This window comes from Netta rufina, assembly GCF_964035555.1.
Source record: "Netta rufina genome assembly, chromosome: 16".
Classification (NCBI taxonomy): Eukaryota; Metazoa; Chordata; class Aves; order Anseriformes; family Anatidae; genus Netta; species Netta rufina.
In genome coordinates, this window is record NC_140140.1 from 8,110,955 (window position 1) to 8,138,402 (window position 27,448).

Here is a 27,448-nt window from a genome sequence, read left to right on the forward strand (position 1 = left end):
TATTTAGCTGAATGTTCACCACTTCTGTTCCACATCTAACAACAGTTTCCCCAAAGGCCTATTTCTTCCCCACCTGTTTTGTGGGTCTAATTAAAGATATTACCTCTTGCTATTACAACCTTGCAAAAAGGAAAAAAAAAAGCACAATGGAAGGACAATTACATTTTCTGTTCTTGGTTGCTAACAGTGTAGTTCGTTATAGGAATCTGGCTCTTACACGCTTTGTTAAATCTCAAAAACAAAAACCAATAATTAATTTCCAAAGACACATTCAAACTAACCTATCCATCAAACAAGTGCGAGCACTGCCAGGACAGTCTGCTGAGAGTCACAGAGGCTGCTGGGACAGGCTGGTTTTGAGCCAGGAAAAGCAGAGCACTAATCCTCCTGTTTCCCTTCCACACAGGAAGGTCCCTGGGCTCCATGCTACCTTTGCTGCTTACTTACATCAGTAACCCCTGTTCTGCTCCAAAGCAACAGAACCAGTCATCAGGTTGGTGCAAAGAGCCAACAAACTGAAAGGCATCTTTCATCAAATCTGGAAATACTCCTTACAAATTATTTGTCCAAATGGCAACTGCAAAAACAGTACCCCCTGTGGATATAAGCAAACAAAGAGCAAGGCAGGAGAAGAGCACAGTCAAACAGTATACAAGATCTCAAGGACAAAAAGCATGTAAAGAAAGATTTAAGAACAAAACACTCACCAATTTGGAGTAACCTCCCCTAAAAGCATTTGGTCAATACTGAGTCTATTTAAAATGGACAAATCAAGACAACAGAGTAATGGAGTTTGAATCCCGTAGGGAAAGTGAGGAAATGGTAATGAAGCAGCACACAAGGGCTTGTGACAGCTGATTCCTGTGGTAAGTTCCTGATTATATCACCACATCACCACATACCTCCTTCCTAGAACATCTCTGCATCATGCCATGTACCATTGTACTATGAGTTGTCCTTTGATAACACGGATACCATTGTGACACTGGACATCCCAAAGTGAGGGACACAGCAGTGTCATAATACCAAAAGCTTGGGCTAAATAATTCATAAAAAATTTGTACAGATGTTTTCTGTAGGCAAGGCCAGGAGAGTAAGATTTATTTTAAACTTTACAGACTAACAAGCATGTAATTTTGTTAGACATGCATACAAACAAATACCTGAAGGAGTCTAACAGCTAAGAAAGTAACAAGCAAGTTACAGGACTAAATCCTTGTGCAGCTCTGAATGAGCCCCACAGAATTTTCTTACAGCCTACCTTGTGGGGATGAGGAGAAAGAAAAGACCATCACCTGTGAAAGCACTTGAGATTTCTGTTTACAACAAAGTGGAAGTGTCCAGTTCATGTGAAAGTCTGACCTTTTATCTTAAACCGGCTCTCCTCTGTTAAAACCTGTGTGACTATTGTCCAGTCACTATATTTCTCATTACCAAACCTTTAACATTTGTTTACATCATGCTAAACAGAGCATCTGCAGTAAATACAAAAGCTTCAACAGAATTAGAAGAAAAGCTATCTCAGTATTAGCAGTATAAAATATCAGTATTAGCGGTATAAAAGTGGTATAAAATAGGCCTGAATTCTGCTGTGGCTTTGAGTCCTCCACCACAACATGGGAATAAATCACAGTAAGCAGCATAAGTCTCCAACAGTTTTGAAACAGTTCTGGTTATATTCCTGTAATTCAAGCCTAGAAAAGCAGAGGTTCCCCATTCACAGTTTGGGCTCAGGTTGCAAAAAGCTGTGATGACCTACTGTGGGCTTACACTCCTCACTCCTGAGACAGCAAACACGATCAGTAAAGGCTCCAAGCGTTAAATGCAGTTTCTGTCTGAACTGGGTGCAACCTCCAGTCCAGGAGGACAGAAGAGACCAAGGGTCTAGTAGTTGGTTCAGTATAGAATGAGAAGTTGCTGCAGAAGAGCTAGAAAACAGAAACGAAGTGTCCAAAGCATCCATACAACTGTATTCAAACAGCTCCAGTAACTCTGATCTTCTCATGAGGTGACGTATCCTTCCTCCTTCCATGTTTTCTACATTTGTTCCTACAGCACAAAGAGGAATTAGGTGCAGAAACAGACTTTAGGAAGCTGGAAAAGTTAAAGAGGGTGTAGAGACAAAGTTCTTTAAAAAGGTGTTTTTAAGTGGGTGATTTGCTTAGTCCACCTGCACACCCTCAGGAAGTTCTACCACTACAGGAGCACAGTCATCAGGCTCTGCCTCAAAGTCCCACTTGAATTTCTTCGTTAGATGAGCCTTGAATTTTTCAGCCTTGTTCCTTAGGGTCCTTTCAACGGCAGCATTGCATGTGTAGGAAAAAAACACCTAAAAGAACAGAGCAAATGTCAGTAAGAACTCAGCTGTGGCACAAACTGTGTATCACCAACAGTGTGTACCACATAAAGTTTAAAGTTAGGATTAGATATCCTGGAAAACAGCTTTGGGGCAACCTAAGTGCAAAGCCTGCACTTTGTTTCTCATCCCATAGCCAAGACAGACAGACGTTCTGCTTGTATTCCACTGAGTTAGCCTTAGAAATATTTGCACTAAGGTAATAACTGTTTCAAGCAGAAGTAAATATGTTATTAAATAAGCATATTTCAGAATTCTGCAACACATAAGTGTGAGCAAGAAAAACCCTCTAGCAGAGCAGGAGGGAAAAAAAAGAGACTGTGAATTTTTATCTGCCACATATGCAATTTTACAGCATGAATCAACAAGGCCAACAGGTAATTATACCATTTTTTTTCCACGGTTGGATGGACCACGAGATCTCCCAGAGTGTTTTTGTAATATCGTATAATCAACACCTTAGGAAACATAGAGGAAATGCAATAAAATGTCTTGAAGGTAAGAAAGGAATGGGAGCTCTCTTGAAAAAGTCCAGTTATTCCGAGCACAGCTATTCATTTCAGCACAGGGCACTGAAATCTGGAATAACCATTGAGGCTGGCTCCTCCCCACCATTCAAACGCACAAATCTGTAAACTTTTCATAAATTCACAGCCTCCTGTTGGCATTTTAAGAGTTAAAGTACTTCTGTATGATTAAACAGGTCATTTATCCTGAAATCCCATCTTTTATCAGCCCACTTCTGATCCTATACCAAACTTGTGGTCCAGAATTCATTTCCATAGGAAGCAATTTATAATTCAGAAGTCAAAGAAAAATTTCATTGCACAATGGAATTGAAGGAAAAACTGCTTGGGGTAAAAAACTAATTCTTACTTGGAAGAGACCCACTGACAGCTGCATAAAACACTGACAATGAACAGCAAAGTTTGTTGCTTTGCTTATGATCGTTTGCCCATTCCTTGATCGTTGTAGTGTAAAACTAACTCTTGGTAACACAGCTCCCTTACACAGAAAGACCGCTATGACAAAAAAGATTAAAAGATTATACCTCCCACTTCTCCTCAATGAATTGCACATTAAATTTCATAACTTATTTCATCAATCTTTCTTTCTTTAAACATTGTCAAGGTTGCATACTCAATGGAGGTTATGCTGCACTCTTCCTGCTTTAGATCAAACTCCAAAGATAAAATTGCTGCGCTCAAAGCTGAACACACAGATAACACCCCCCAGCCTCTCCCATTTGGCACTTCCATCCACCTGTCCACATCCAAGTAAGACTGTTAACTCTGCTGACTGTGCACATGAAGAGACTGGGTAACACAACTCCCTAGCACTGCTTCAGCCCCCCCCCCCCCTCTCCAAAATGTACAGCAGGATCTTGGAGTTACAACTAGAGAAAAGAAACCATTCCCTAAGAAAGGAGAATGCAATACCAATTTGCCACAAGCATCTCTAACATAACTTACTACTGGTTCCTGCTGTGATTAAATTTCTATTGCTGAGTTTTACCAGTGTATTTGGTTATGGCTTTTTTTTTAATCTAAGTTTTCCTTAGATATGAAATTTCTGTCTATTTGCTGATCTGTTCGCATGGTTAAAGTGAGTGGAAGTAAGTGGCTTTACTGCTGCTGGTTTATAGATTTGCTCAGGCCCACCTCAGTATAAGCAGAGCATTTCTACATTTTGGACTAACCATAGATTTCCTATGAGTGAGAATTTAATTCTAGGAAACCTTTACCTTTGTATAAAACGAGCAGGAATGGCAATAAAATTTAAATACTATCAATGCCCTAAAATTTAAATACTATTTAAAAAAAATTAAATACTATTTAAATACTAAAATTTAAATACTATCAATGCCCTAAACTAAATAATTTTAACTTCAACTTTTCTGCATGCTAATCATACCATTCAAGCTGACCAAAAATTATCATCATCAGTATTTTGTGCTACACTTTTTTTCCCTTTTTTTTTTTTTAAATGAATGGTATTTGGGGGAAGAAAATCTAAAAAATAAATACTTTAAAAAATATCAACAGACATCATCTTGCACTTGCTCAGCCTCTCTCACAGCTGTTCAGCTTAATGCAGCTAAAAGCATGAATCATTTTTAGAAAAAGTATGCTGGTACAATCCAGTCACATTAGATGAGCTGCTCCAGAACTCTAAAACTGTGCTAATGTTACCAGACTACTTCCAGCATTATTTGCAAGGAAAACAACAAAACAGACACAGTCCCCATTCTGTGTTGTAGCTATCTTCATTTGTCTTTTATCTCACTGCCTCACTTTGCTGGCCTCTGTGCATGTGGACTAACTCAAATTGATAATACTTCAAACTCTTCTAGGCAGAAGATCAATAAAACTCATCATTAAACTCATCATCAGATCAAGCTTGGGGATGACAAGCAAGTGGCATTTCTGTAAGTCCTCTCCTCCCACTCCCATTTTTCAAGGGATAGTCACAGACGTACCTGTAAGGTGCTGGTTAAAAAGTTATCCTGGGAGACAATGTCCACAAAAAAATCAGATGGGATTTCATTGAGCTGGTGATACAGCACAAAGATGAGATTGGTGTAAAGGTCTTGATACTTTCCAACAGCAACTTCAGAACGGCACAGAATATTTAAGAGTCTTTTCCAGTGTTCAAATGCATCATATACATTCCCGATCAGGAAGCAGATAAAAGCAAACTGCAACTCAGCTGCACATATTGAACAAAACAAAATAAAAGCTACATAAGTTAAACAATATCCAAAGTACACGTCCTCTTAAAATCTCTGTAAATGACTGCATAGCTGCTTGGTTTAACTTTTGCATATAAACAAAATTCTGCCTTCCAAGTGATTCTGCTAACAGCAATTGATACTCCAAATACTATTTCCTAATGCTCTGTTCTTCAGCTTTAGCATAACTGGGCAGAGCTCGCTGTAACTCTAATGATCATCTTCGGAGAGTGACTGTGCTGGAAATCAAAGTACAGAGCTACCTTAGGACTTCCAGTGTTGTCCATCTTCTTAAAAACACTCAGGATACACCATTATAAAAACAGACACAGCTGGTACTCTGCAAGCATTTGTTCCTCCTGTACCTGGGTTTCTAAAGCCATACAGGAGTGCAAATGCCTTTGAGCAGAAGGGTGCTGGAACACTGGAAGAGGTGAGCATTGGATTAATGGATGTTTTTCCATCATTGAATTAAGAGCCAGGACATGTCCTCACTGGATGCTTAGCATCAGCCAGAAAAATGGTGTCACCATTTCCCAGGGCTCTGGGAAACTTAACATATGACAATGTAATCAGCTCTTTGTGTATTCTAGAATTGTCTACAACAATTTTGATAAAGAATGAACTATATAACATTAATATAGAAAAGATGGATGAAGGGAAAAACAAAGGCTTACTCCAAAGCTCAGCAATCCTGTCGCTCTGGCTCATGTCCTTTGTCCATGCTGCCACTGAACACACCCCCCAGGACTGCCACAGATTTGATATTTATTTGTATCACAAGCTGTCAGAGAAGGCTAGCAAGTAATTACAGCACTGTGACCAGGAGGCGCAGCTCCAGTACAGGATCTCCATGTGCCTCCCTGCTGGTGCCTGCTGGTGAACTGATACCAGCACACCACCAGAAAGGGGAGAAGAATCTGAGAACTGCAATGTTCAGCCCTGTTCAATGCTCCCAGGACCCTACTGGCTCTGTCCTCAAACCATTTCATAGCCAAATTGCCAGGCTGGCACCTGCACACCAGCAGCAGCATGCTGTGCCTGCTGGCCAGGGGGGGATCTGCAGTGCCCCCCAACCACAGCCAGCTGCAGTGGATGCTTTTGACTTAATGTGAGGCAATCCAGGCTCTAAATGTATTAGTGCAGCACCCAGGAGCAAGAGAAGCAACAGACACTATGAATGTGAGCACTCGCACCCTGATACCACTAATAATACAGGCCCTGCAGACTGCAGCCCCAAAAACTTTCTCTGTCCCGTGCAGTCACGCATTTAAAAGGCCACACGTGGACAAAGTCCAAAGGCTTCACGCTGGGGCTCTCATTTTTACGGTGAAACGACTTCATTTTTCCTAAGCACCCAAGTGGGACACTCCGTACTCACCGAGCAAATCCTGAGGCTGGCTGGCGTATCGCTGGTTGATCACTTTTTCTAGCGCGTAGCTCAGGTCCATGCTGTGCCTGGTTATCTCCTCCGGAGTAGCCCCATCTGGGTACATCTGCTTTGGCAGCTCTGTGAATCGGATCTCAGTGCCAGCCCTCGGCTTCATCTCGGGGAGCCGTGCCATGCCCTCGGCGTAGCTCCTGCACCCCGCATCGTACGGGGGCAGCTTCTGCCCTGCACGGTCCTCGCTGTGCTTCCCTGACGCAACCGGGAGCACCTCGGAGAAGGCGCTGATCTGCCCGCTCTCCGGCTGCAGCTTCCTCACCACCGGCTCGCTGATGAAGCTGCTGAGGGAAATCCACTTCTTCAAGCTCTCGTACGGGTAGGGCCCGAGGAACTTGTCCATCTCCTGCAGGTTCTCCCTGAAGGCCTCAGCCTCCCCTGGAGCTGGGGCCGCCAGGTCTACCGCCTCGCTGCCGGCGTCCCAGCGCAGCACCCGCACCTCGCGGCGCTGCAGGCTGAGGAAGAAGCCCGCCCGCGGCCCCGTCTCCCGGCTGCCGGCTCCCCTGGCAGCGCTGTAGTGAAGGAAATGGACGCCGGGGGGAATCATCTTGACGCCGCGGAAGCGGGGCCCCACGGCCCAGCTGTTGTAGTCGATGCCGAACTCGGTGCCCTCGGGCACGCCCAGCACCACCACGGTGGCGCCCTCGAAGAAGAGGCGCTTGGCCAGCTCGGGGTCCAGCTGCGGCCCCGACATGGCTCAGCTCGGCTGGGCTCGGCTCGCTGCGATCGCCAGCGCCGGGCGGCCCCGCAGAGAGAGGCGGCCCTGCCCCGCTCCGCCCCGCCCGCTCCTTCCCCGAAAGCGCCCGGGCAGCCCCACGCCTCAGCGCCGCCGTTCCGGGCCCGCTGGGGCCACAAAGGCTCTCCGGGGCTCCCCGCACTTCGCAGGGTGCCTCCAGGGATCCTCTCCCTGCCCACAGTCCCACGCTGCCGCAGGTCTCCCCGCCTGGCAACCGGAGCCCTTCTCCTGTGCCCCCCCCTCCTTGCTCCTAGAGAGCTGCCTCCCGCTCCAAAGCCAGCAGTTGCCTCGTTTCGACCCAAAATCGCGTCCCTCCTCCCCCCCAGGAAGGACTGTCGCTTATCCAGCCCCCGAAGCTGGCAGTCAGCCCCTAGCTGCACACCCAGAGCCCCGTGGTGGGACAGACAGACCGAGAGCCCGGGACAGACACCCGGACAGCAGCATTACCTCCCAGGGCAGGGGAAGCTCCTCAAAGACAAGCGCAGCCCCCTCCTCCCTGTGTTTTGAACATCTTCACGACCACTATAGCCTTCCTAACTGCATCATACAAACACACCACACAGCACAGCTGAGGGATAAGCCATAAAGAACACCTGACTTTCTTTCACCTCCCCATTAGACAGCAATACCCAAACTGGCGTCTCTGCTATATACAAGGGAGAGGCCAGTGTTTTAACGTGCAGAAAACCTGGTTGGACATGCCCCCCACCCCCCAGTTGGTCCATCCTCTTGGTGGGAAAGAGTCCAATGAAGCCACAAGCTGGTTTAGCATCAAACACATTTATTTCACTTTTATTGAATACAAGAACAGTGAGCACACACGCATACACCACCGAGCACTGAAAAGGAGTATGACCGAAGGGGGGAGAAGAAGAACAAGGGAAGAGAAAACGGGAGTTAGTGAAGGAACAACAGAGCACTGCAGCTGATTGGTAAGGTGCTTTTCAAATAAAAATAAATATTTATTGTTATTGTTACTGTTAATATTACTCATGCAATTGCAGGCCAGGTTTGGAATGGATTTATGGGATCAGGTAAAAACAGGCACTCATGTCTCTCATTCCTTTCAACAGAAAGGCCCCTGGAAGAAAACAAATGGTAATCAGCTATCCAAAACGGCAGCAACACAAGGGGCAGGCTGCAAGAGCCAAGCCTGCAGGGGCATCAGTTGTTGCTGAGCAGCAGAAACCCACACCTCACCAGGTGAACAAGCAGTGAACTTTTTTCCTTTTTTTTTTTTTTCTTTCTTTCCTTTTTTCTTCTTTTTCTTTTTTTTTTTCTTTTCTTTTTTTTTTTTTTTTTTTTGAACATCGTCACCCCCATTAAACAAGTTACGGAAGCCAGGGAACTGGATCCATTCACTCCACACATAACTAGTCTGAGTCCAAACTCACATCAATTCTAACTGTGTAAGGCCCCTAATTTAAAGAGTAACCTTCATTTTTATAATGGTACACATGATGAAAAATGCAGGTATCTATCTTCAGAGTGGCCTGTGGTTGGTTGTAAGGGCAGCAAAGCCACATGGTCTCCTCTGAGTACAAACTACAGTGTGCTGAAGAACAACCAGCACGGTGTGCAGGTCATTGCTAATAGGCAAGAAGGGCTAGATGCCCTGTGCAGGCACTGAGAACTGGTCCTCTGTCACCCGGTGTGTCCCTCTGAAAGTGTGACTGCTATTGACAGCTGGCTTGGATGTATATAAAAAGGAAAGAGAGAAAATTAGCCTCTCTGCAACTGGCTTAATTCTTTCTGTTTTGGGGTCTGGTCTCTAAAAGCAGCAGGTCACAAGCAGATGAACACACTCAGACAGAAGCTGAGGGAGACCCCATAACCAACTTCTTCAGGAACATGACTGCACTGGCATCAGCCATCAGCTCTGTCCACTGTCCAAGTAGCCTGTGCTCAAGTCTTCAATGCTTGCGGGGGAAACCTATACACCAGAAGGAGAACAGACTTCATGAGGACATAATAGCAAGCAGTTGATGATCCAAGGCTGCCAGAGACCAGGACAGAAGATTTGGTAAGGCAGGTCTGCCCACAACATCCTAATGGTTCAGGCTCTCCCTGCTCACCGTCATCCTCAGATCCATTGCAGAAACCGGTTAAATGCACCTATTTCTGGGCAGTCTATGTGAAGGATGGGAGACTAAAGGCAAAATGGTGCAGAATTGTGGGCCCTTCTGTTTACGCAGGAGATAGAGATAATCCCAAAACGGAAATGTGTTAATTTCCTTTCCTTTCTGATTTTTGTTCCAAGTCTAACTGCCTGGTTCACAGTGTACAAGACCCTGGGCTTGGCCCATAATCCCCTTCCAAAGGCAGCCATAGAGAAGGTCTGTCTCTAAAGGCAGAGTCATCGTGAGTTGTGGGGCAGGCAGCTTCACTGGTATCTCCTTGACACATGCCCCCTTACATAGAAGAACCAGGCTCTGTCATCCAGCCTCGTACATTTGGGACACTGCAGTGATGGAGACAACGTGGTCTCTCTACTGCCTGCCCTTGGGCAGCACCTGGAGGCAAGGACAGGGAAGGACTGCCATTGCTCTGCCATCACCATCACTAACCATCGCAGCCGGGGCGGAAGGAAAGCAGGGCAGAAACAACTATTCTGCCTCCGACCCCTCCTACTACAAATCTTAAGTAATTGCATTACTGGGGTCCAGAAACAATGCAAATCAATCCAAAACAACCCAAAAGTCTTCACAGCTCAATGAGCTGAAGAGAAGTGATGAACATGGTCCTGCAGCTGCAACCTTGATCCCAGCTGATGCTGATGCCTTTGGGTGGGAGCCAGGGAGAGGATCTAGGCCTGCGAGCAGCCTGAACCTCCTTCCTTGCCCTGCCAACTCACCACTGAGCAACCTTTTCCAAACACCACATACTGCAACAGGAAACCCAGCCCTCCTCTGTCATGTGGATCAGTCAGCAGGACTTCTCCCACCTCTCTCTCTCCCCTTCCTCCCTCCAAACAGCAGCGGCTGACACCTTCCCTGTTCTCTTCTTGCAGGACTAAGAGTCCCAATGTGATCTAAGAGTCTCAAAATACACCAACCACAGTCAATCAAATAAGTAATAATTTAAAAATGTCATCATGTTTACCAGTGCTGTTGAATTATTTCAGTATTGTTCCCCCCCTCCCCCCTTGTTATATATAATAATATACATAACTTAAATGCACATCCATATGAAACCCCTACAGGCTGCATTTTTATAAATGAGAAACCATATACATATAATTTGTTTTGTTTGAAATGAAATCAATTCTTAAATACCTTCAGAGAACAAGAGGTTGGACAAGTGCACAGAGAAGGGGAAGAGTTAACAGAACCCCAAAAGATGCAAAAGAACCAGCATGGAATGAGGAGAAGGGCGAAATCAAACTTCCAAATCGGAAAATAACTCTAAAGTAATAAACTCAATGTTTTTCTCTCTTCTTTCCAGAGGTGGGGAATGGTTTTGCTTCTGCTTGTGTTTGTTTTATTTCAGTTTGCTTATTTCTTGCTTTGTTGCAAAGCAGTTTTCCTTTCCATTTAATGTGCAACAAATGAACTCATGATTGTGTATCCTTTAATGTAACATGCAGGATGGTGGCTTATTGTATTATTGTTATAATTATGTTTTTATAATCTTATTTTATCACCAATCCAGTAAATTCTTCAATTTATCTGCAAAGAGGGTGGTTTTGTTTGTTGTTGGTGTTGTTTGCTATTCATTTCCAGCATATAGCAGCAGTGCAAGGATGCATTTTGTTTCCTGTTTTTATATATATATATATATGTGTGTGTGTGTGTGTATGTATATATATATATATAATATATTTGCTATTCCTTTTTTAAAAATTTTGTCTCTCGCCGTAAACATTGCAGCCAGGATGTCTATGTCTTGCTGACAAATCCAGCATGAAGGCTCCTTCTTCACTGTTCTCCAGGTTTGAATACAGATGTTGACTTCCAAGAACATGTTGGTCAAGATTCCTGTACAAGGCAGATGAAAATGACTGGTCATGGGGTGTTCCTTTTCTGACTTATTCGACTATAACAGGTTTCCTGTTTGTATGAGGGCAATGGACAGTCAATTTGCAAACATTTAGGGACACTGTTTTCACTTCTTTACCAGGATGTCAGTCATTAGAAGGACCTCTGAGTTCTCACTCAGCTGGTGTTGGTGTATGGGGGAGATACAGTGGATCACTGATTACTTTAGGCCATTAAATTATAATTGAGTGGCTCCCTAAGAGATGCAAAAATGTCTAGGCTTATTTGTACTGTGTTAAAGGAAGTAAGAGTAGACAGATGCAACAGCCTTTTCTGACCTTCCAAACTGAAAATCTTCATATAATAAAGAAACATGAAATCCCATTTCCAAGAGGCCTCTTGAAACGTACTGTCTAGCTCGCAACTGAGCTCCTCAAACATTTTTCAGTAGTGAAGCTGCCTTCAAAAGTTCCCCTTCCCTTTTTCAACATGCTCCTCTGCCCCTTAGCTGCTCAAGTACAGATGTTTGTTGAGAGGTGCCATGGCCTTGCTGTACAGATGGCTACAAAATAGCTGTCACAATCTGATCGGGGAGCAAAGGGGTCAGAATAAGGGGGTAAGAGTAGAGCAGGACTCCTCAAGCCAGTTTTGGCCTGGAGAAAAATGTGTGCGGAGCTGTATCTGCTTTGAGGTACCTGCAGGGAGATGCAAACCTTGTGTGTTGCTGCCTGCACCTACATGGTTCTAAAAGGACAACCTGGGGAACAGGGATTATAAAAACCTCTTTTGCCAATACTGGTCTGATATTTGGGAATGACTACAAAACCTGTTGCCAAGTTTCTCAGGCTATCCATATTGGTATCACCTCTCTCACTCCCTGCCCCAGGCAGATGAGCAGGTCCTTCCTCTTTACATGCAAATGGTTCTGACCCCTCTGCTGAGCGGGAGAGCAAGGTGACATATACAACATTGCTTCTGGTGATGTTGCACTGGCTTTATAACCACAGCCATGTGGCCATGCCTGCAATCACCATCATACTGGAACTGCTGGCCGAGAGCTGCCACTCCTGTGTCACAAAGCAGCAGCAATTGCTACCAGTACCTGCAGCTGGTGGGGTCAGTCCCAAATACCGACCATGACTAGCTGTGGAAATGTGCCCGGGCTGTTTGAGCAGAAGGTGAGCAAAGCCCATGCACTGTGGAAATGCATGCTCTGCCTATGCAACCGCATGGAGACCTAAGCAAGCATCAGTGAAGAACCTCTGCAAAGGACTTCACTGTGTTATTCCACATGATATGGTGTCAGGGATATGCAGACACGCTTTATTACATACATCTCTTACACAGCAGGTATAAGCTGTACCTGATAACTTCTCCACCTACCTGAGGTTTCTTGTCTCTTTCCTCTGGAGAAGGTTCTGTTTCTCTGTATACCACAGCTTTGGTTACCAGCATGTCAGGATGCTGTAGTTTTGCCTCTTTGATTGCTAAAGCCAGTGCCTAAAATCAGAATGATGAAAGTATTCATTAACATTTCCATGAAGTCTGGTACTAGCATTGCTCTCAACCAGCAGACAAAAAGCAGCTGGAGCTGAATGGGATTCCAGGCAGACACAGATGCAGAGATTCCTACACATAATGGCCTGGCAGAAAAGGCTGGAACCTATCACCGACCAGGTGTTTGTACAGCACTGGGGGGCCTTGTGCACTGCCCTTCATTTGCTGTCTTTTCTGTAGAGATGCACAATGTCCCAGGCTCCCTTCAGAAACCCAAGCAAAGGAAGAGCAGCAATTCTCTGCAGAAATACCCTAGAAAAAAACTAAAATAGTGTTTTTACTAAATTTATTATAATTCTAAAAAATCTAAAATTAATTTTAGAGCCTGCTGAAGATCACTTTAAAGTACTTTAAAACTTCAATTTCATTTTTTAAGCAACAAATCCCAAAGGATTAGCTCACAGGGAAATGACCCTGCAGCCTGAGGGATTTATGTCAGTAAGAAGTTTTTCACTTTTCGTTCCTATGTCATGGAGGCAGATGCAAAACAAAGTCACCTGGAGGGAGTCAGCCCATAGTAAGACTGAAAGAAAGGGAGAACTTGTCTCACTGCAGGGTATTGCAACAGAGAAAAGGCAACTGGAAACGTAATCTGTACTGCTGCTTCACTTCTGCAACAGGTGCTGATGGGAGCTGGGCTGGGAACTCTTGCTCAGTATAAACCAAACAAGCCTGTCCTTTTGCAGGCCAAGTGGGTGATGACTGATGTTACTCCTTCCGAGATGGAGCTGGGGTTTCCCGTGAGTACCACTGTACCTCCTGGAGGTACACAACTGCCCCCTTCTATGGTCTGTGCAGTGTTGGTAGGTTTGGGGCCTCAGGGCTCTGTTTTCAGAGTGAAGGACCAAACATGTACAAGCCAGAACCAGAAGCACTGAGTGACATAGCCAGGGGCAGCCACAGCTGGGCAAAGCCAGGGTATTGTGCTCCTACCTGGTCCTGGTCCACATCTTCATCTCCTGTGATAATGATGCGTTTCTCTATCCTGGTCTCTGAAAATCCTCCTTTCACAGTCTGCACAAAAAGAAGACACAGCACTCACTTGCAGCCCCCCAGGACCAGTGCCCTGCCTCAGCCCCACACCTTGCAGCCCACAGGCTTTTGGGGAAAAAAGACTAACACAAGGCCTTGCCTGCAGCCGCTTGGTCACAGGACAGATAGTAAGATTCAGAAGCCAAGTCATCATGCTGCCTCTGTCTGCGTGTGAAGGAGAGGAGTTGGAGAGCACCCAACAATCCAGTTCCTGGCAGGAGTAACTGCCCACCAGAGGAGGGACAAGGCCAGCATCATCTTAGGAACTCCCTGGTTGTTTCATGCATCTCCCCCTAAGCTTGACTCAGTGCATGGTTGGAGCTAGCACGACACAGCTAATCACAGGGAAGGTAGGAGTAACAGCAAAGGAAAAGGGCCAGTGGCAGGCAGGTAGTGGAGCACCACTCTTGCCTTCTCAGGTCTCTTGCTGGGTTTCTACTTCCATTTATGTGTACTTTGGCTATGGGTGAGGTCCTCTGATGCGGCTATACCTCCTTAATTTTCTAACATCTCTTGCCCTTGCCAGAGCCACTCCATCTCTAATAAATCCAATATACCAACATGAACATGGCTCCCATAGCTGAGCTGAGGTGAGGTGAGGTGCTCTGGCACTGGTGTGAGGTGCCTGGCAGCTGTGCTATGGATTTTCTGGACAAGGGATCTGACTTGAGGTATGCCTGGATTAACACACACCAGTTACAAGGACAAGGAGATGCACACACACTGGTGGCAGCCTAATGCAGTCTCTTCCATCCCCACTGCTGCATTGAGGACCAATAATTCAGCAATGCCAAGCTCTGCTTTTCCTTCTTGATCCAGTGACTCCCCTCCCTCCCAATATACCAAGACATAGAGGTGGGCATGGCACTCGGGCACAGTCCATGGGGGTGATTAACACCCAAAGTCAGTCTAACACAGTTTATCCTTGTCTGAAATCTCCTGGAGTCATGCCTAGCTGCACTGAATGTAGCACAGCAGGGCTGAACTGGGCCAGGGGCTCTTGGAGTGCAGCAAAGGGCCAGATGATGATCTCCCACAGGCCAGCAGCCACTTTTTCAGGTTGTAAGGAGGGGAAAGGCATCTTTTTAGAGACAGGTCATTGTCATGGGAGACTCCGTTCTGAAGGGAACAGAAGGCCCAATATGCAGACCAGACCCACTTCACATGGAGGTCTGCTGCTTCTCTGGGGCCTGGATTAGGGACGTGAAGAGAAAACCTCCTGCCTTGTTTCAGCCTTCAGACTATTACCTGTTACTATTTTTTCAAGTAGGCAGTAATGAAGTTTCAAGACAAAGTCCGAAGGCAATCAGAAGAGACTTTATGGCCTTGGGGAAACAAGTTAAGGAGTCAGGAGCACAGGTTTGTTCTCTAACCCTCCAGTTGTAGGGACTGATGAGGTGAGGAGAGGAAGAGCCACCAAATCAGTGTCTGGCTCCGAGCCTGGTGTCACCTGCAGAACTTTGGGTTCTTTGATCACGAGTCTTTTTACAAGACACCAGCAATGGATGGGGTTCACCTGTCTCTAAGGGGAAAAAGGATCTTTGCTCAGGAGTTAGCAGCGCTCACTGATAGGACTTTAAATTACTAGAGCCACGTGGTACCAAAGGCACAAGGGACATTGACTGCCCCTTTTGGAGATGCTCTTACCTTGGTAACGTGGGTAGTGGTGGAAGTGGAGAGGGTTTCTGCAGTGGCACTGAATATGCTGGTGAGCACTTCCTTCCCAGCGGAGCTGCCGGTGATCTGCAGGACAGAGCAGCAGTGTCAGCAGAGGCTGCCACGGGGGAGCCTTTATTTAGGACTGGCTCCCTTGGCGCTTCCAAAGGTCTGGGACCTTCCCACTGGGACAATGTTGCTGAGGTGAGCGTGTCTGCCCTGCTGAGGGGAGAGCACGGCAAGGGAAAAGATGACATGCTGTGCTTCTGACTGGACGGGTGTTTTCATGCGGTGCAGAACAGCTACCCCAAGCCTAGACCAACAAAAAAGTCTCTGCAGCAAGGAGATGATTTGATCACAGCATCTCACTCTTGCCCATCAGTGCCTTAGAGCCACTGTAAAGGCAGGGCTCTCAGGCTTCCTCTGTCCCTAAACACAGCACTTTGTTCTGCTTTTCATGGAAGCATCTGGAAAGCCTGAGCCAAGCACTGCCTCCCTGGGCTCCAGGCTCACTGGGTGACCAGCATAGGGTGGCACATGGCATTTGGCCACGCTTGATTCCATTTCAAAGGAATAATCAAAGCAGGAAGATGCTTTATACAGGAAGGGCTGCTGCTGGGCAGGGTTGTTGACGGCTGTCACCTCCAGGGAGTTAGGAGTCATTAAGCATGACCCCGGGTAGTCTGGCAGCACCCTCAGCGCTAAAGATATATCAGCCCACTTGAGACTTCACCAGGAACTCGGCTACTTTATTTTGGGGAATTATCCTCCTTCAGCTGATGCTCAGGGCGTACATGCACCACAGGAGAAACACCACAGGCATGGTTCCCCAGCCTTCTTGCCCCCCAGTACTCACGCACCCTTCTGCTCTCGCCCAGTACCACGGGATCAGCCACGGTCACTGTGCTGCAAAGGCAGGAGGCCAGCGGGATGGCCAGCACAGCCCCGAGGGACTGCCTACCCCTCTCCTTCCCTCCCTCCCTCCCGTACCCCACTCACCGGTGACACAGAGCGAAGTTCTGTCACGGGGCCAGCCCCTTTCCCAGGCTTGGTGGTGTTATCCTGAAAGAAGAGCACATGGGCAGGTGAGCTCGGGCACAACGCGCAGGCCAGCGCGGCGAGCTCCAGAGGGCAGCTTTGGAGCAGGGCAGCTCGCCCCAGAGCCTTCGCTGGCAAGGCGAGGTCTTCCTCTCCCCACCCCAGCAGCACGGCCTGTTCCAGCCTCCCTCCCCGAAACAGGGGGACGGCATGGGACGTTCGCAACCCCAGCACCGTGAGGGCCAGCCCCGCTTACTGAGGTTGTTGGCACAGTCTCTGCGGTGACTGCCTGAGCAGCAGCTGTCGTGTCTTTGTGGCCAAGGGCGCTTCCTTCCACCTGCCAAAGGCAAAGGCAGCCTCGTGAGCCTGGAGGTGCCTGTGAAGGGGCTACGTCTACAGAGATGGAGCTTTACTTCCCTGCTGCCAGGGAAGCAATGCCTGTGGGCCCAGCAGCACAGTGCGGAGCACACGGTGACCGTCCCCCTCTGCAGACATCGCCACATCCAGCACTGCAGCAGCACGGCAGGCTGGGCAAGGGAAGCACGTGTAGGGGAGGGGTTCAAGGGTGCCTGCATGGAAAAGTAAATGCAGAGTAACTTTGGACAGGCTTTGAATTGATGTTCTGGGGAGTACAGCGAGACAAGAGAAAGCAGAGAACCCCAATGGTCTTAGCTTAGCTACTGGCCCTCACAGCACTGGTGTCTGGGGCCAGTTTTTGCTGGATTTAGGCTCTGCAGAGCCACCTGAGAGCAGGTCCACAAGAGGACAGACCCAGCCATGTCACCTGGGCTGCTTCTGGGGTGCTGATCTGGTGAGGAGCAGAGGCGTCTTCAGGATTCTTTGTGCCCAACCCCAGGCCAAAAGTCACAGCATCCGTTTTCAGGGCTCGTGACTGCAGAAGAAACATGGCAAGTCAGCCACTGCTCCCACAGAACCTGCTTCCCTGGGCACACCAAGGCAGCCCTGCCTGGAGGACACTTCAGTGCTCCTCCTGCACCAGTGTGCCTGATCAGAGCCCCACTGTAATCTTCTGCACGTGCCACTGTGTGTGACAACCTGCACGTGTCATGCTGGCCCTCACCAGACCAAGAGCAGAGCCCAGCTGCTACACTGGGCTAATAGCTACCATGCAAAGAGCCCTACAGGACTGACATACCTCAAATCAGACCCGATGCTCCATCCCAAGGTTGCCAGGGATTTTTTTTGACAGATTTACAGATACCGCAGGGCTGGGCAAATTGGTCTTCACCCACCAATTCTATTTCTCTTGTGACCTTTGGCATTTCTATGATCTGCTTCAGTTCCTGACAGCTGCAGTGACACTTGGCTGCCAGATAGAGGCTAACTTGGGGAAACTTGGGTTTCCAGCATATGCCCAGCATTTCTGAGACAACTGCCCCTGCTGAGAGCTGGAGTTGACAATCCAAGCCCACAGCCCAGCAGCACATGATGCTCCAAACAAGGGCTGTCTCAGAGGAAACTTGCTTTCTTTTGTAGCTTCTTCCTGGCTCCAGGTCTGGACTCATGCTGCAAGCAGCTCCAGAGAGCAATTGGGGAATTCACTTGGCTGGGGCTAGGGAGCTGTGGCCAGCGCTGACTGGCCCAAGCAGAAGATGCTCTGGTCCCGTGCAGAGATCATGCTATATTTCATCCAAGGTGGGGCTGGCTCTACTGTCCTCTCAGCAGCATACACTCAGCTTCCCCTCAGACACACATGTGCCACATGCAGCTTTCTTAGCCCTGCTGTAAGCACTCCCAGCATATAGCTGGTCCCCCACAACCTTCAGAGCTGCTCTCACAGGCTACTCTGCAAACCTCTCCTGCCCAGGCATGAGCAGACAGGATAGTTGGCAGCACATTTCTCTTCGCTGTACAAACTGGGCACTGACTTCATGCAAAATACAGAGACAGAGCCATCAGTTAGCAAAACATACCCTTCCAGCTGCTGACATGCTGTAGTGGTGTGAGGGACAGGGTAGGCAGCCAGACACAGTGTATTAAGAGACAGTGATGACTTCTTCTGGTTAGCAGATGCACAAAACATGCGACAGAGCCATGCCCCTGCCCAAACAGAAAGAAGCATGCAAGACAGACAAGAGCATGCATCAGGGTAAAATATTTACACCAGACAGGAACCCAGGCAGTCTGAAAGCTAGCATGCTCTTCCAAATTGATGTGGGACTGCACACCATGAAGGCAATACCAAGCACCAGGACAGAGAACATGGAGAGATGACAGCACCGAAGCAATCTTGGTGGAACGGCTTCCCTGTGTACCTCTAGCTGGGAGACATCTGTGCTGGGCTGGGAGACTTTCTCCCTGTCTTTGACATCCTCTTCCAGTCCAGGAACTACTTTGTCAGTGTGCTGGAAGGAAACCAGGGCTTCATCTTCTATCTCGCTCTTGTCCTTGTCCAGCTCGGGCAGGCTCCGGGAGATGTCCTCAAAGGCTGTTCCGTGGAAGTCACCAATCACTGTGAAGTCCACCTCTGCTTCCAGACTGGAGGTTGAACTGACCGTGATGCTGGAGCACTTGCGCTCGATGGCCAGGTGGCTGTCCTTCAGAAACACCGCGTCCTTCTCCTGGTCCTGCTCCTCATCACCAGTGTCACTCTCGGGAGCCCTGTGCCGAGGTGGCTTAGCTTTCTCCTCGGTGCCCTCCCTCAAGCCCGCTCTCTGAATGAGACACAATGATGGAGAGAGATGCAGACAGTGAGCACGGCATGGCGTGGCAACGCGGGCTGCGCTGACGGAGGAGGGGGGGAGGAAGAGGAGGAGAAAAGGCTGCAGCGAACATCACAGAGTAGAGTTCAACACAACTCAAGCATGGAAACTGAAACCTTTCTGACAGCAGCAACTTTGCAGGGGTGGCGGGAGAAGGGTTATTTAATCTGACTTTGCCAAAAGCCTACTGGTAATTAATCGCTGGAAAAAAGGGTCAGTCACACAGAAAAGCTTGGCCAGCTTAGAGGCACATCAGTGCACCTGGTGAAAGCAGATGTATGCAAAACAACAGCTCTGTCAAGAGACATTCAGAAACAGCTCAAACGCCAATGCTATCATACACCGGTAAAACTGGGAATTAAAAAAAAAAAAAAAAAAAAAAAGACATAGGGAAAAAAGAAGAGTTTTAAAGAAAAGGGCCCCATCAGCAAGGTACGGTGAAGGAGAAGCAGAGGAGCGTGCCAACTGCACTGAGCTCAGCCCAAGTGGAGCATCCATGTGGGACTGGGGGACATTGCCCCAGAGGGAGGAGGGCTAGACACACCACAGCTGCCCACCAGCCCACCTCCAAAGGCCTCGCGCAACCAGGGGTGACTCTTAAGGCATCAGATCATGTGTTGGGTCAGTGTAATTGACAGCACGATCAGAGCCCAGGGACCACCTCCCTCCACTAGCTGCTCCCCAAACACAGACATACCTCTCAACTCTGCCATCAGAGGGTACATCTCTTCTTGCCATATTTTGTCATGAAGTGATGGGAAATCTAGACCCATGCGTTTGCTTTATTTTGCATCTTGCTCTAGGCATTTCTCCCTTAGAAATCATCTCACTAATGCCACAGCAAGCCCACCTCCTGGACTCTGGTCCAAGCATTTGTTGCCAGAGCCATCCCCTGCAATGTGCCAGGCTCTGCTGGCAAAGGCACTTTTTGTTTGCACTGCTGGGAGGTTGAGAGGTATGAGAAACAGGGTGTCAAACAAATGCAAGAGGAACACAGCCGCATATGTGTTTGTGTGTGTGTGTGTGTGTATAAATACATTCACAACAGCTCTACCAGGGGGAGAGGAGCTGGAAGCATACAGTCCTCAGCTGCTTAAGGTGAGCTATCATACTATGGCAAAAAGCAGTTAGTAAAACAGCAGTGAGACCTGTAAGACCACTGGAACAGCAGTCTTTAAATTCTCTTCTTTCATGCTGGATTTTACAGACGGGTCAGATAAATCCTTTTCTTCCCCACTTGGTTCCTGAGATTTGCTCTGGATTAGAGAAAATGGTTAGTTTTAAGGAAATTAACTCTATAGGAGCTGATCTAATGCTTACAAGAGTGAAGAAAGCTATTTCATCATCCAGCCACCAGCTTGCCGAAGACAGGGGAGGATGGGTGAGGCTGGTGCGCTAAGCAAGAAGGGTTATCAACGTAAGAAATGCAGGGGTGAAGCTGGAAGCGTGGACATGTTGCTGATCGGTGTATGTACACCTGTGGCAGAGCCACACCTCCTGAATCCAACCCCCCATCTCCCTTTCTTGCTCCTGGACATGAGGCTTGGGTGCCCATTTTCAGGTTTAGCAAGTGGCGTTCTCCAGGTTGCCAAAATGTCAGGCGGGGGGGGGGCGGGGGGGGACGTATCACAAAACAAAAAGCCAATGAACCAACTGGCCAGCAGGTCTGCATTCAGCAAATAAGCCTGACTGCACACACATACATAAAAGGACAGGGGATGCAAAGCGACTGTTCTCAGTCAATGGATGTGTGAGGTGCCACTGAACATGGTAAATAAAGAGCCACACAACATGCGCGTGAACTTTCCATCCGGACAGTTCATTGGAAGAGTTACCACGGCTTCTGCCAGTGTGAGTTCACAGCCGGAGTCAGGGGAAGCCAGGTCAGCACTGTCTTCTCCATGCTCCAGATCAACAGACACATCTTCCTTCAGAGACAGGGGCTGAGAGGAGTTTCCTGAACTAGCCCCTTGCCCCTTGAGGGCAAATGAGCCCACACTGGATGCCAGTTCCACCGGAGTACCTGTCAGCGACAGAGGTGAGATGAGGCCTGTGCTCAAAAGCACGTCCTGTGTCAGATTCATCTTCCCCTTTGCTTTTGGTGGCGTCTCAGTTTCAGGCAAATGCTCTTGTTCCTCCTGGGCTACCCTTCGCTCAGCTTCACTTTGCTCAAACATCTTAATCTTAGAGGCCACTGAGGTCTTCTTGTAGCTCTCACTGTCCTGCCAGCTGCCCAGGAGTGGGACCTTGGTGACACCTCTGTGCTCCTGGGACACAGTTTCTGTCCTACCATCAGTACACATCGATGGCCCAGACTCTCTTTTCTGTATCCCACTGCTCACTTGCAGCTCTTCACTGAAGGTTGAAGGCTGGAACATTGTGCTTTCTTGACGTATTCCCGTTACAGTGGAGTGGGAGTGCAGGACATCAGCTTCTTCTTCGGGAGGCTGCACTGGCTGCCCCAGAGCAAGGTCACTGTCCCTAGCAAGTTCTCCTACCACAGAGCTCCTGCCTTGCAGAGCTTGTCCCACATTGAACTCCAAGTCCCAAGGCGGTTCTCGTGCTTTGGTATGTGCAGTGTGGAGTGGCCCTCCAGACTCGGGACCCTTTTGGGGCAGGTGTCCTATAATGGTCTCAGTCTTTTGTTCTGGTTCTTCTGCCTTGGGAGGCTGCTGTTTCATGTAAAGGCTTTTGTCATGGGATAATTCTTGCACTCCACAGCCTTCATCTCCCATCAGCTTTCCTGATCTGGGCCCTGTGTTCTGGGAGAGCTCTTTTATCACAGGCTTTTCTTCCTGGAGTGGCTTTTCTGTGATTCTCTGGACTCCTTTTGTAGTGACAAGATTTGAGTCTCGGACATCCTCCCCTGTGGCCAGATCTCTGACCAGGACTGGCTCTGCTGCACTGTCTATGTTTTGGTGTGGTCCTCCTGCAACAGGACTTGCATCTTGGTGTATTTTCCTTGTAGCAAAGCCCACATCTTGTGGTCTTTCTTCAGGTTCAGGACTCACATCCCTGGGTGTTTCATACTCTGTCACAGGGCTCATGTCCTTGAGAGTCCCTTTATCTACTGCAGAACTTGCCTCCCTGCACGTCACCTCTTTTGAGGGGTTCACATCCTCCGGTGTGCCCACACCTCTCACAAGGCTGGTGCCCCGGGACAGGTCTTGGCCTTCGGATTCTGCGTCCTGGGCTGGCTCTGCAGGGACAGGGCCTGGTTGCTGGGGAAAGGGCCCAGGGGTGGGAGTGCTGGGTTCATCTTCCTCCAGCCCTGCAGAGGTATGAGGGCAGCCCTGCTGAGGCACAGCTGAAGAGGATGATTTAGTCTCTATCTCTTCCATCTGCAGAACCATTCTGGAGCTTTCCTCCTCATTCCCATCAGGTATGGTTCTTTCTGAGAGCCTCCACTCTGTCACAGAGATGTCTGTGCCCCACTGCTCTCCTGCAGCTGGGCTCTGTTTAGGGTCCTCAGCCCTACTGCCTTCCCCTTCCAGGGCGCTCAGCTTCAATCCTCCTTCTGGGCTTTGCAGATCCTTTTCATCTGAGCCCACCTCCTGGGAACACAATGTGGTTTCATCTTTCTCCTGTGTTTCATAGCCCCTAAGACTCGCTGTTACTTCTTGCTTCATTGACAAACAGTGCTCCTGCTCCAAGGGAGGACGTCCTGCAGGGCTTGTCTCATCACAGCCTGTCTCAGGCTGCTCTGGTACTATGGCAGGTTTTTCTGATACTGCTCTCTGCTGCTCATACATTGAGGAAGTGGACTGGGACCTTTCTTCTATGGGTGCTGTGGGCTCTGATCCCTCTCCTGGCTCATTCACTGTAGTTTCTGGCCTCTCCACCAAGTCAAGCTGTCCTCCCGCCTCTGAAAGCAGATGTGTTTTGTTGTCCTTCTCATCTCCCTCTAGGTCTCCTAAGTAGATGATCCTCTGTGTAGCAGAAGTCTCTGTGTTGTCATCACTAGACTTCACTTTAATTTTAATGAACTCTGTGGTTGCAGTTAGCACTCTGGAATCCTGTTTCCTGGAGGCTGCAGAAACATACTCCTCAAAGATCATCTTGCTTTCTCCCTGGGACAGATCTGGCCCTGAAGTCTTGGTCCTTTGCTTCTCTTCAGGCTTCTGGCTTGGCCTGGACAGACCTGGTTCACTTGCAGTTACCCCCTCGCCTCTCTCTTTGGGCTCCTCCTCTGCTCTCTCAGGTGGCAAGCACTTTGCCTCCATGCTGGGCTCCTCCCTGGTTTCTTTCTCATAGATCTCATCCTCCCAGACAGACTCAAAATCTTCGGGACTAGCAATCATTTTTGCTCTCTTCCAGGTCTCCAGATCTGCATCTGTTGTCTCTTCCTGGCCTGCCATTTCCTTGGCTTTCCCTACTGCCATCTCCACTTTCGACATGCTCACACTCATTTCCACCTCTGAAGTACCTGCACGTGCTTCTTCTTTCTTGACTCCCAGAGCTTTCTTTAGAGCTACCTCTTCCAGCCTAGAAGTTTCTCTCTCTATAAATACCCAATGCTCCGAGCCCTGCATTGCAATTGGAGCAAGAAGAGTTAGCATCAAACATACTTTACCTAACAGCTGATGATTGCTTTCATGAATAACAGAAAGCTGATGTGCCTTAGATGGGGTTGACTAAATTAATATTATTGTTCATGCAAGAGTTGAGGCAGGGTATATATGAAGAGCCTGACAATTGATGGCATTGATGGAGAGAAGGTACTTAAAATAAGGGGGCTGATGCTGTGAAAGTGGCTGAGCCCCTCTATACTCTCCAGGGCCTTGGACCACCTTCTGTTATGGGCAATGGCCTACCAACATACCTGCAAAATCTGTCACTTTTTTGGAAACAAAGAAGTGGGAGCAATGCTCTCAGCAGGCACATTTACAGAGCTCCCCATGAGGCTGGGGAATACAGCAGATTAAACCAAACTGGGACTCTCCATTTCACTCCTGTTTTTAGCTGGCCCTAACAGTTTCTATGAGAGCTAAGGGTGAGATTTTGTTGTAAGTAGTGGTTGTTTTGTCTAGCTTTACTCTCAGTTTCATCCACATGCCCTAAAACCAAGTTGGACTGAGCAAGAAGTAGCATGAGCAAGAAGAGAAGCCACCTTAGGCATCAGCAAGGCCCTTTCCCCTTCCTACCAGACGCTGCCACTTGGATTCACTCCAAGGTCCATCCTTCCTTTCCAGATCTCCTGAGAAATATCATCAAAACCAATTATTTAGCAGAGGTTTCTAGCAATGCTGAAACCATGCAGTTCAGAAAAGTAACCTGTAAACAGTTAACTGTAAAATTAAAAAACAGGCTCAGCAGCAGAGATATCTGCAGGGACTGCAGCAAGGACCAAGTGAAGGCTGCAGCATCCTGCAGCAAAGACACAGTGAGTATTTGATATAGCACACAGTGAAGCTATATGCTGCTGTGCAGGGGTGGATGCTAGATTACTTTTAGTACATACACTTGGTACATTCATGTGTTTGTCCCGCAAGACCCCTGAAGACCTCACAAGCTCCAAGGACAAAACACAGGTAAAATTTTTCCACTTCTGGAACTGAAGGCTGAAAATAACCCATGAGAACGCAGCAAGCAGGAAAACAGCAATGGGCATTTGTACTGATGAGGAAGCCCAGCAGCCTCCTCAGCCAGGTATATACTGCACACACACGAAGGGCAGGGCTGCAGGTCCTGTAGAGCTCACCACGGGGCTCCAATGGCCACTCTGGGCTATCTCTGCCCACACCATGGGATGTCCAGGACACTGGCCAGTAGGACAGAGGCAGCGTTGCTTTTGCAGGGTGAGAGAAACTGACCTGCTGCAGCACCTTCCTGCATGTCGGCTGCAGGGAGCTGGGGCTGGCTGCACTCTCCCTACTCAAAAGAGGAAAACAAAGTAATGTAAAGTAGAGGTGGACTGTCAGTACCCTACACAGAGGGGCCAGGGTGAATGCTGGGAGTGGTTACACCGAGAACGGAAACCTAATTGAGACCAAATAAAGAGAAACAGAGGACAGAAGGAAGCACAGAGAGAGAAGGGAAAATGAGATTAGAGGAAAGAGAGAAAGGAGGAAAAACAATTGATAATGGAAAGGCCTCCACAAGGAGGGGAATCAGAAATCACAGAATTACAGAATGGTTTGGGTTGAAAGGGACCTTTAAGAACGCCCACTTCCAAACCCCTGCCATGGGTAGGGATACCTCCCACCAGCCCAGGCTGCCCCCAGCCCCATCCAGCCTGGCCTTGAACACCTCCAGGGATGGGGCATCCACAGCTCCTCTGGGCAACCTGTTCCAGTGCCTCACCACCCTCAGAGTAAAAGAAGTCTTCCCTTATCTAATCTAAATCTACCCTCTTTCAGTTCAAAACGTTAGTTTAAAAATTGGTGAGAGCCCTCAACAAAAAAGATGCCGCCCCCTAGTTCCTGCCTTCTTTACCAGGTGCCAAAGAAAGGTCTACAGCTGCTGGCACTCAGCATCCCAGGCTGTGGTGCTGGCACCACCTGGGCAGTCAACATACCTAGTGCTGGCTCCTTTCTCTGCCATGCTCTAGTGAGAGCAAGTGGCTGTTGCACTGCAGCAGGAGGCTACGGAGCAAGCCTGCACCATGAAAACTGGCTGTGAGCACCGAGGAGCCTAGACCTTCAGTAGAGCCATCCTCTGGCAGCTTCCCACAGCACCCCTTGCACAAGCCTCCTGGTATCAATTCTCAGTGTACCTGCGTTCCCCAAAACTGTCTGTTCTGCAGGCCACTTTCTCCACATCTCCTCACGTGGTTTTGTTTCTTGTTTGTCCACAGAAGCCACAGCAGAGGTACTCAGTGACTCCCAGGCACATCTGTGTCTTTCGTGGGTGAGTTTGACCCAGGAAGCACCACTACCATGAGCTAAATGGGTACTACCAGGACGCCCAGGTCAGTTTCCAGCCTTTTCTGAACACTAGGAATGCTCACGGTTGATTCAAACAGAGGACTACGTACTTCCCTGAGGGTACAGCTCTTCTGGTCCTGCAACACAGCCTCACTGATTGACCCTTTCTGCAGCAAATGCACTGATAGACAGGGCACGAGCACAGGTACAGATCTCTTCAGCTTTTTCTTCCCTTTTCTCTGTCTGTAAGACAGAGTCCTTTGGAGGAGATCTTCCCCAGCCAAAGATGATGAGCCTGGTCAGGATCCTGCTCTGAAGTAAGGCTCTAGACAAATGTTGTTGTACATTAAAGAGCATTAGGTTAAGTCTTCTGAAGCCTGGAACAATGTGTTGATCCACAGCAGTACCTCACAACCAGTAAGGAAAAAACGAAATCTCCAGATTTATCTCTAAAACAGCTACTCCTCAAACTTTGTCGGGATGAGCATAGCCCATGCCAGGGAAACAGCCACCTACCCTGTGGAATGTTCTGAACTCTCTGTTGCAGATGGCTCAAGGCTAGCTCTGGCCACAGCTCTGGTTCCACAGCTCTTGGCAGACCCCCAGAGCCTGAGGACTCCTGGGAATGTTCAGTGAAAACAGCTGGATACCTCCAGGAAAGCAGAGAACTTCTGGAGCTTTGGAGGTTGGTTTGTTTTGTTTTTTTCCCTAACATGCCTTCTCCAGAGAACAGGAGCAGCTGGGAAGGACATTCTCACCACAGCCTTCATGTCACAAGAAAGGACAAACACGGAGATGGGAAAGAAATGCAATGACAATGTGGAATAGAGACAGCCTTCTGCACCTGATGGCTGCAGGCAAAGCTCACAACCTCAGAGGAGCCCAGAGCAGTCAGGAGGTTTTCCTTTTGGCACTGTTCAAGGTACCTGCCATTTTTCTTTGCTCCCCTGCAAAGAAAGACCCAGCTCACCTGAAAGGAATGCACAAGCCTCACAATAAGGAGGGAAGAATTAAAGAATCCAAGATCAAGACGACACTGTTGTCACCTGAAGCTGAGGAGACTCCATCCAACGCCCAGTCCGGCACTCTTCCCCCAGCAAGAGTGAGAACCAAGGAGGGGAAGGTGGAGAAGTGACCTCACGTAGGCAGGGGTGGCAGATAACCCAACCTCAGCAACCCCATGGGCACCAAGGGACTTTCCACTTGAGCATGATGCAAGCTCTGCAGATGTGCCAGTCTTCGTGCAATCATCCTCATGGGATCCTGACTTCCTCACGGAGAGCACCAGCCACATACGGGCAAGACTGCATGCATCGGATGCTGAATCTCAGC

At 48.3% G+C, this 27,448-nt stretch overlaps 2 protein-coding genes across 9 annotated transcripts in view; both read right to left on the reverse strand.

Annotated features, from left to right (window-relative positions):
* Positions 1–1,069: 1,069 nt before the first annotated feature.
* On the reverse strand, positions 1,070–7,270 carry AAR2 (AAR2 splicing factor). Its single transcript, XM_084296498.1, has 3 exons — positions 6,469–7,270; positions 4,836–5,065; positions 1,070–2,329 (listed from the first exon to the last, which is right to left on the reverse strand). Exons 1-3 carry the CDS (start codon positions 7,223–7,225, stop codon positions 2,162–2,164), a joined length of 1,155 nt encoding a protein of 384 aa, XP_084152624.1. The 5' UTR covers positions 7,226–7,270; the 3' UTR covers positions 1,070–2,161.
* A 758-nt stretch (positions 7,271–8,028) lies between these two features.
* Positions 8,029–27,448, reverse strand: part of EPB41L1 (erythrocyte membrane protein band 4.1 like 1) — a 64,686-nt gene continuing 45,266 nt past the window's right edge. For 3 of the 8 annotated variants that reach the window (XM_084296840.1, XM_084296841.1, XM_084296839.1), the window contains 10 exons: positions 21,086–23,776; positions 20,399–20,506; positions 18,804–19,202; positions 17,312–17,419; positions 16,784–16,864; positions 16,489–16,551; positions 15,481–15,576; positions 13,735–13,815; positions 12,628–12,744; positions 8,029–11,244 (listed from right to left, as the gene is read on the reverse strand). In XM_084296840.1, coding sequence (XP_084152966.1) covers positions 11,236–11,244; positions 12,628–12,744; positions 13,735–13,815; positions 15,481–15,576; positions 16,489–16,551; positions 16,784–16,864; positions 17,312–17,419; positions 18,804–19,202; positions 20,399–20,506; positions 21,086–23,776 — 3,753 coding nt within the window. In that variant the 3' untranslated portion in view covers positions 8,029–11,235. The remainder of the gene's footprint in view (positions 11,245–12,627; positions 12,745–13,734; positions 13,816–15,480; positions 15,577–16,488; positions 16,552–16,783; positions 16,865–17,311; positions 17,420–18,803; positions 19,203–20,398; positions 20,507–21,085; positions 23,777–27,448) is intronic. The other 5 variants (XM_084296845.1, XM_084296844.1, XM_084296843.1 and 2 more) reach the window with 4 other exon arrangements.

Bases quoted from the DNA above. Each gene is read 5' to 3' on its own strand.
- AAR2 (XM_084296498.1), bottom strand. From the start codon at position 7,225: ATGTCGGGGCCGCAGCTGGACCCCGAGCTGGCCAAGCGCCTCTTCTTC. The intron at 5,066-6,468 runs GTGAGTACGGAG...CAATATGTGCAG, and splicing joins CCAGCCTCAGGATTTGCTCG to CTGAGTTGCAGTTTGCTTTT. The intron at 2,330-4,835 runs GTACGTCTGTGA...CTGTTCTTTTAG, and splicing joins TTTTAACCAGCACCTTACAG to GTGTTTTTTTCCTACACATG.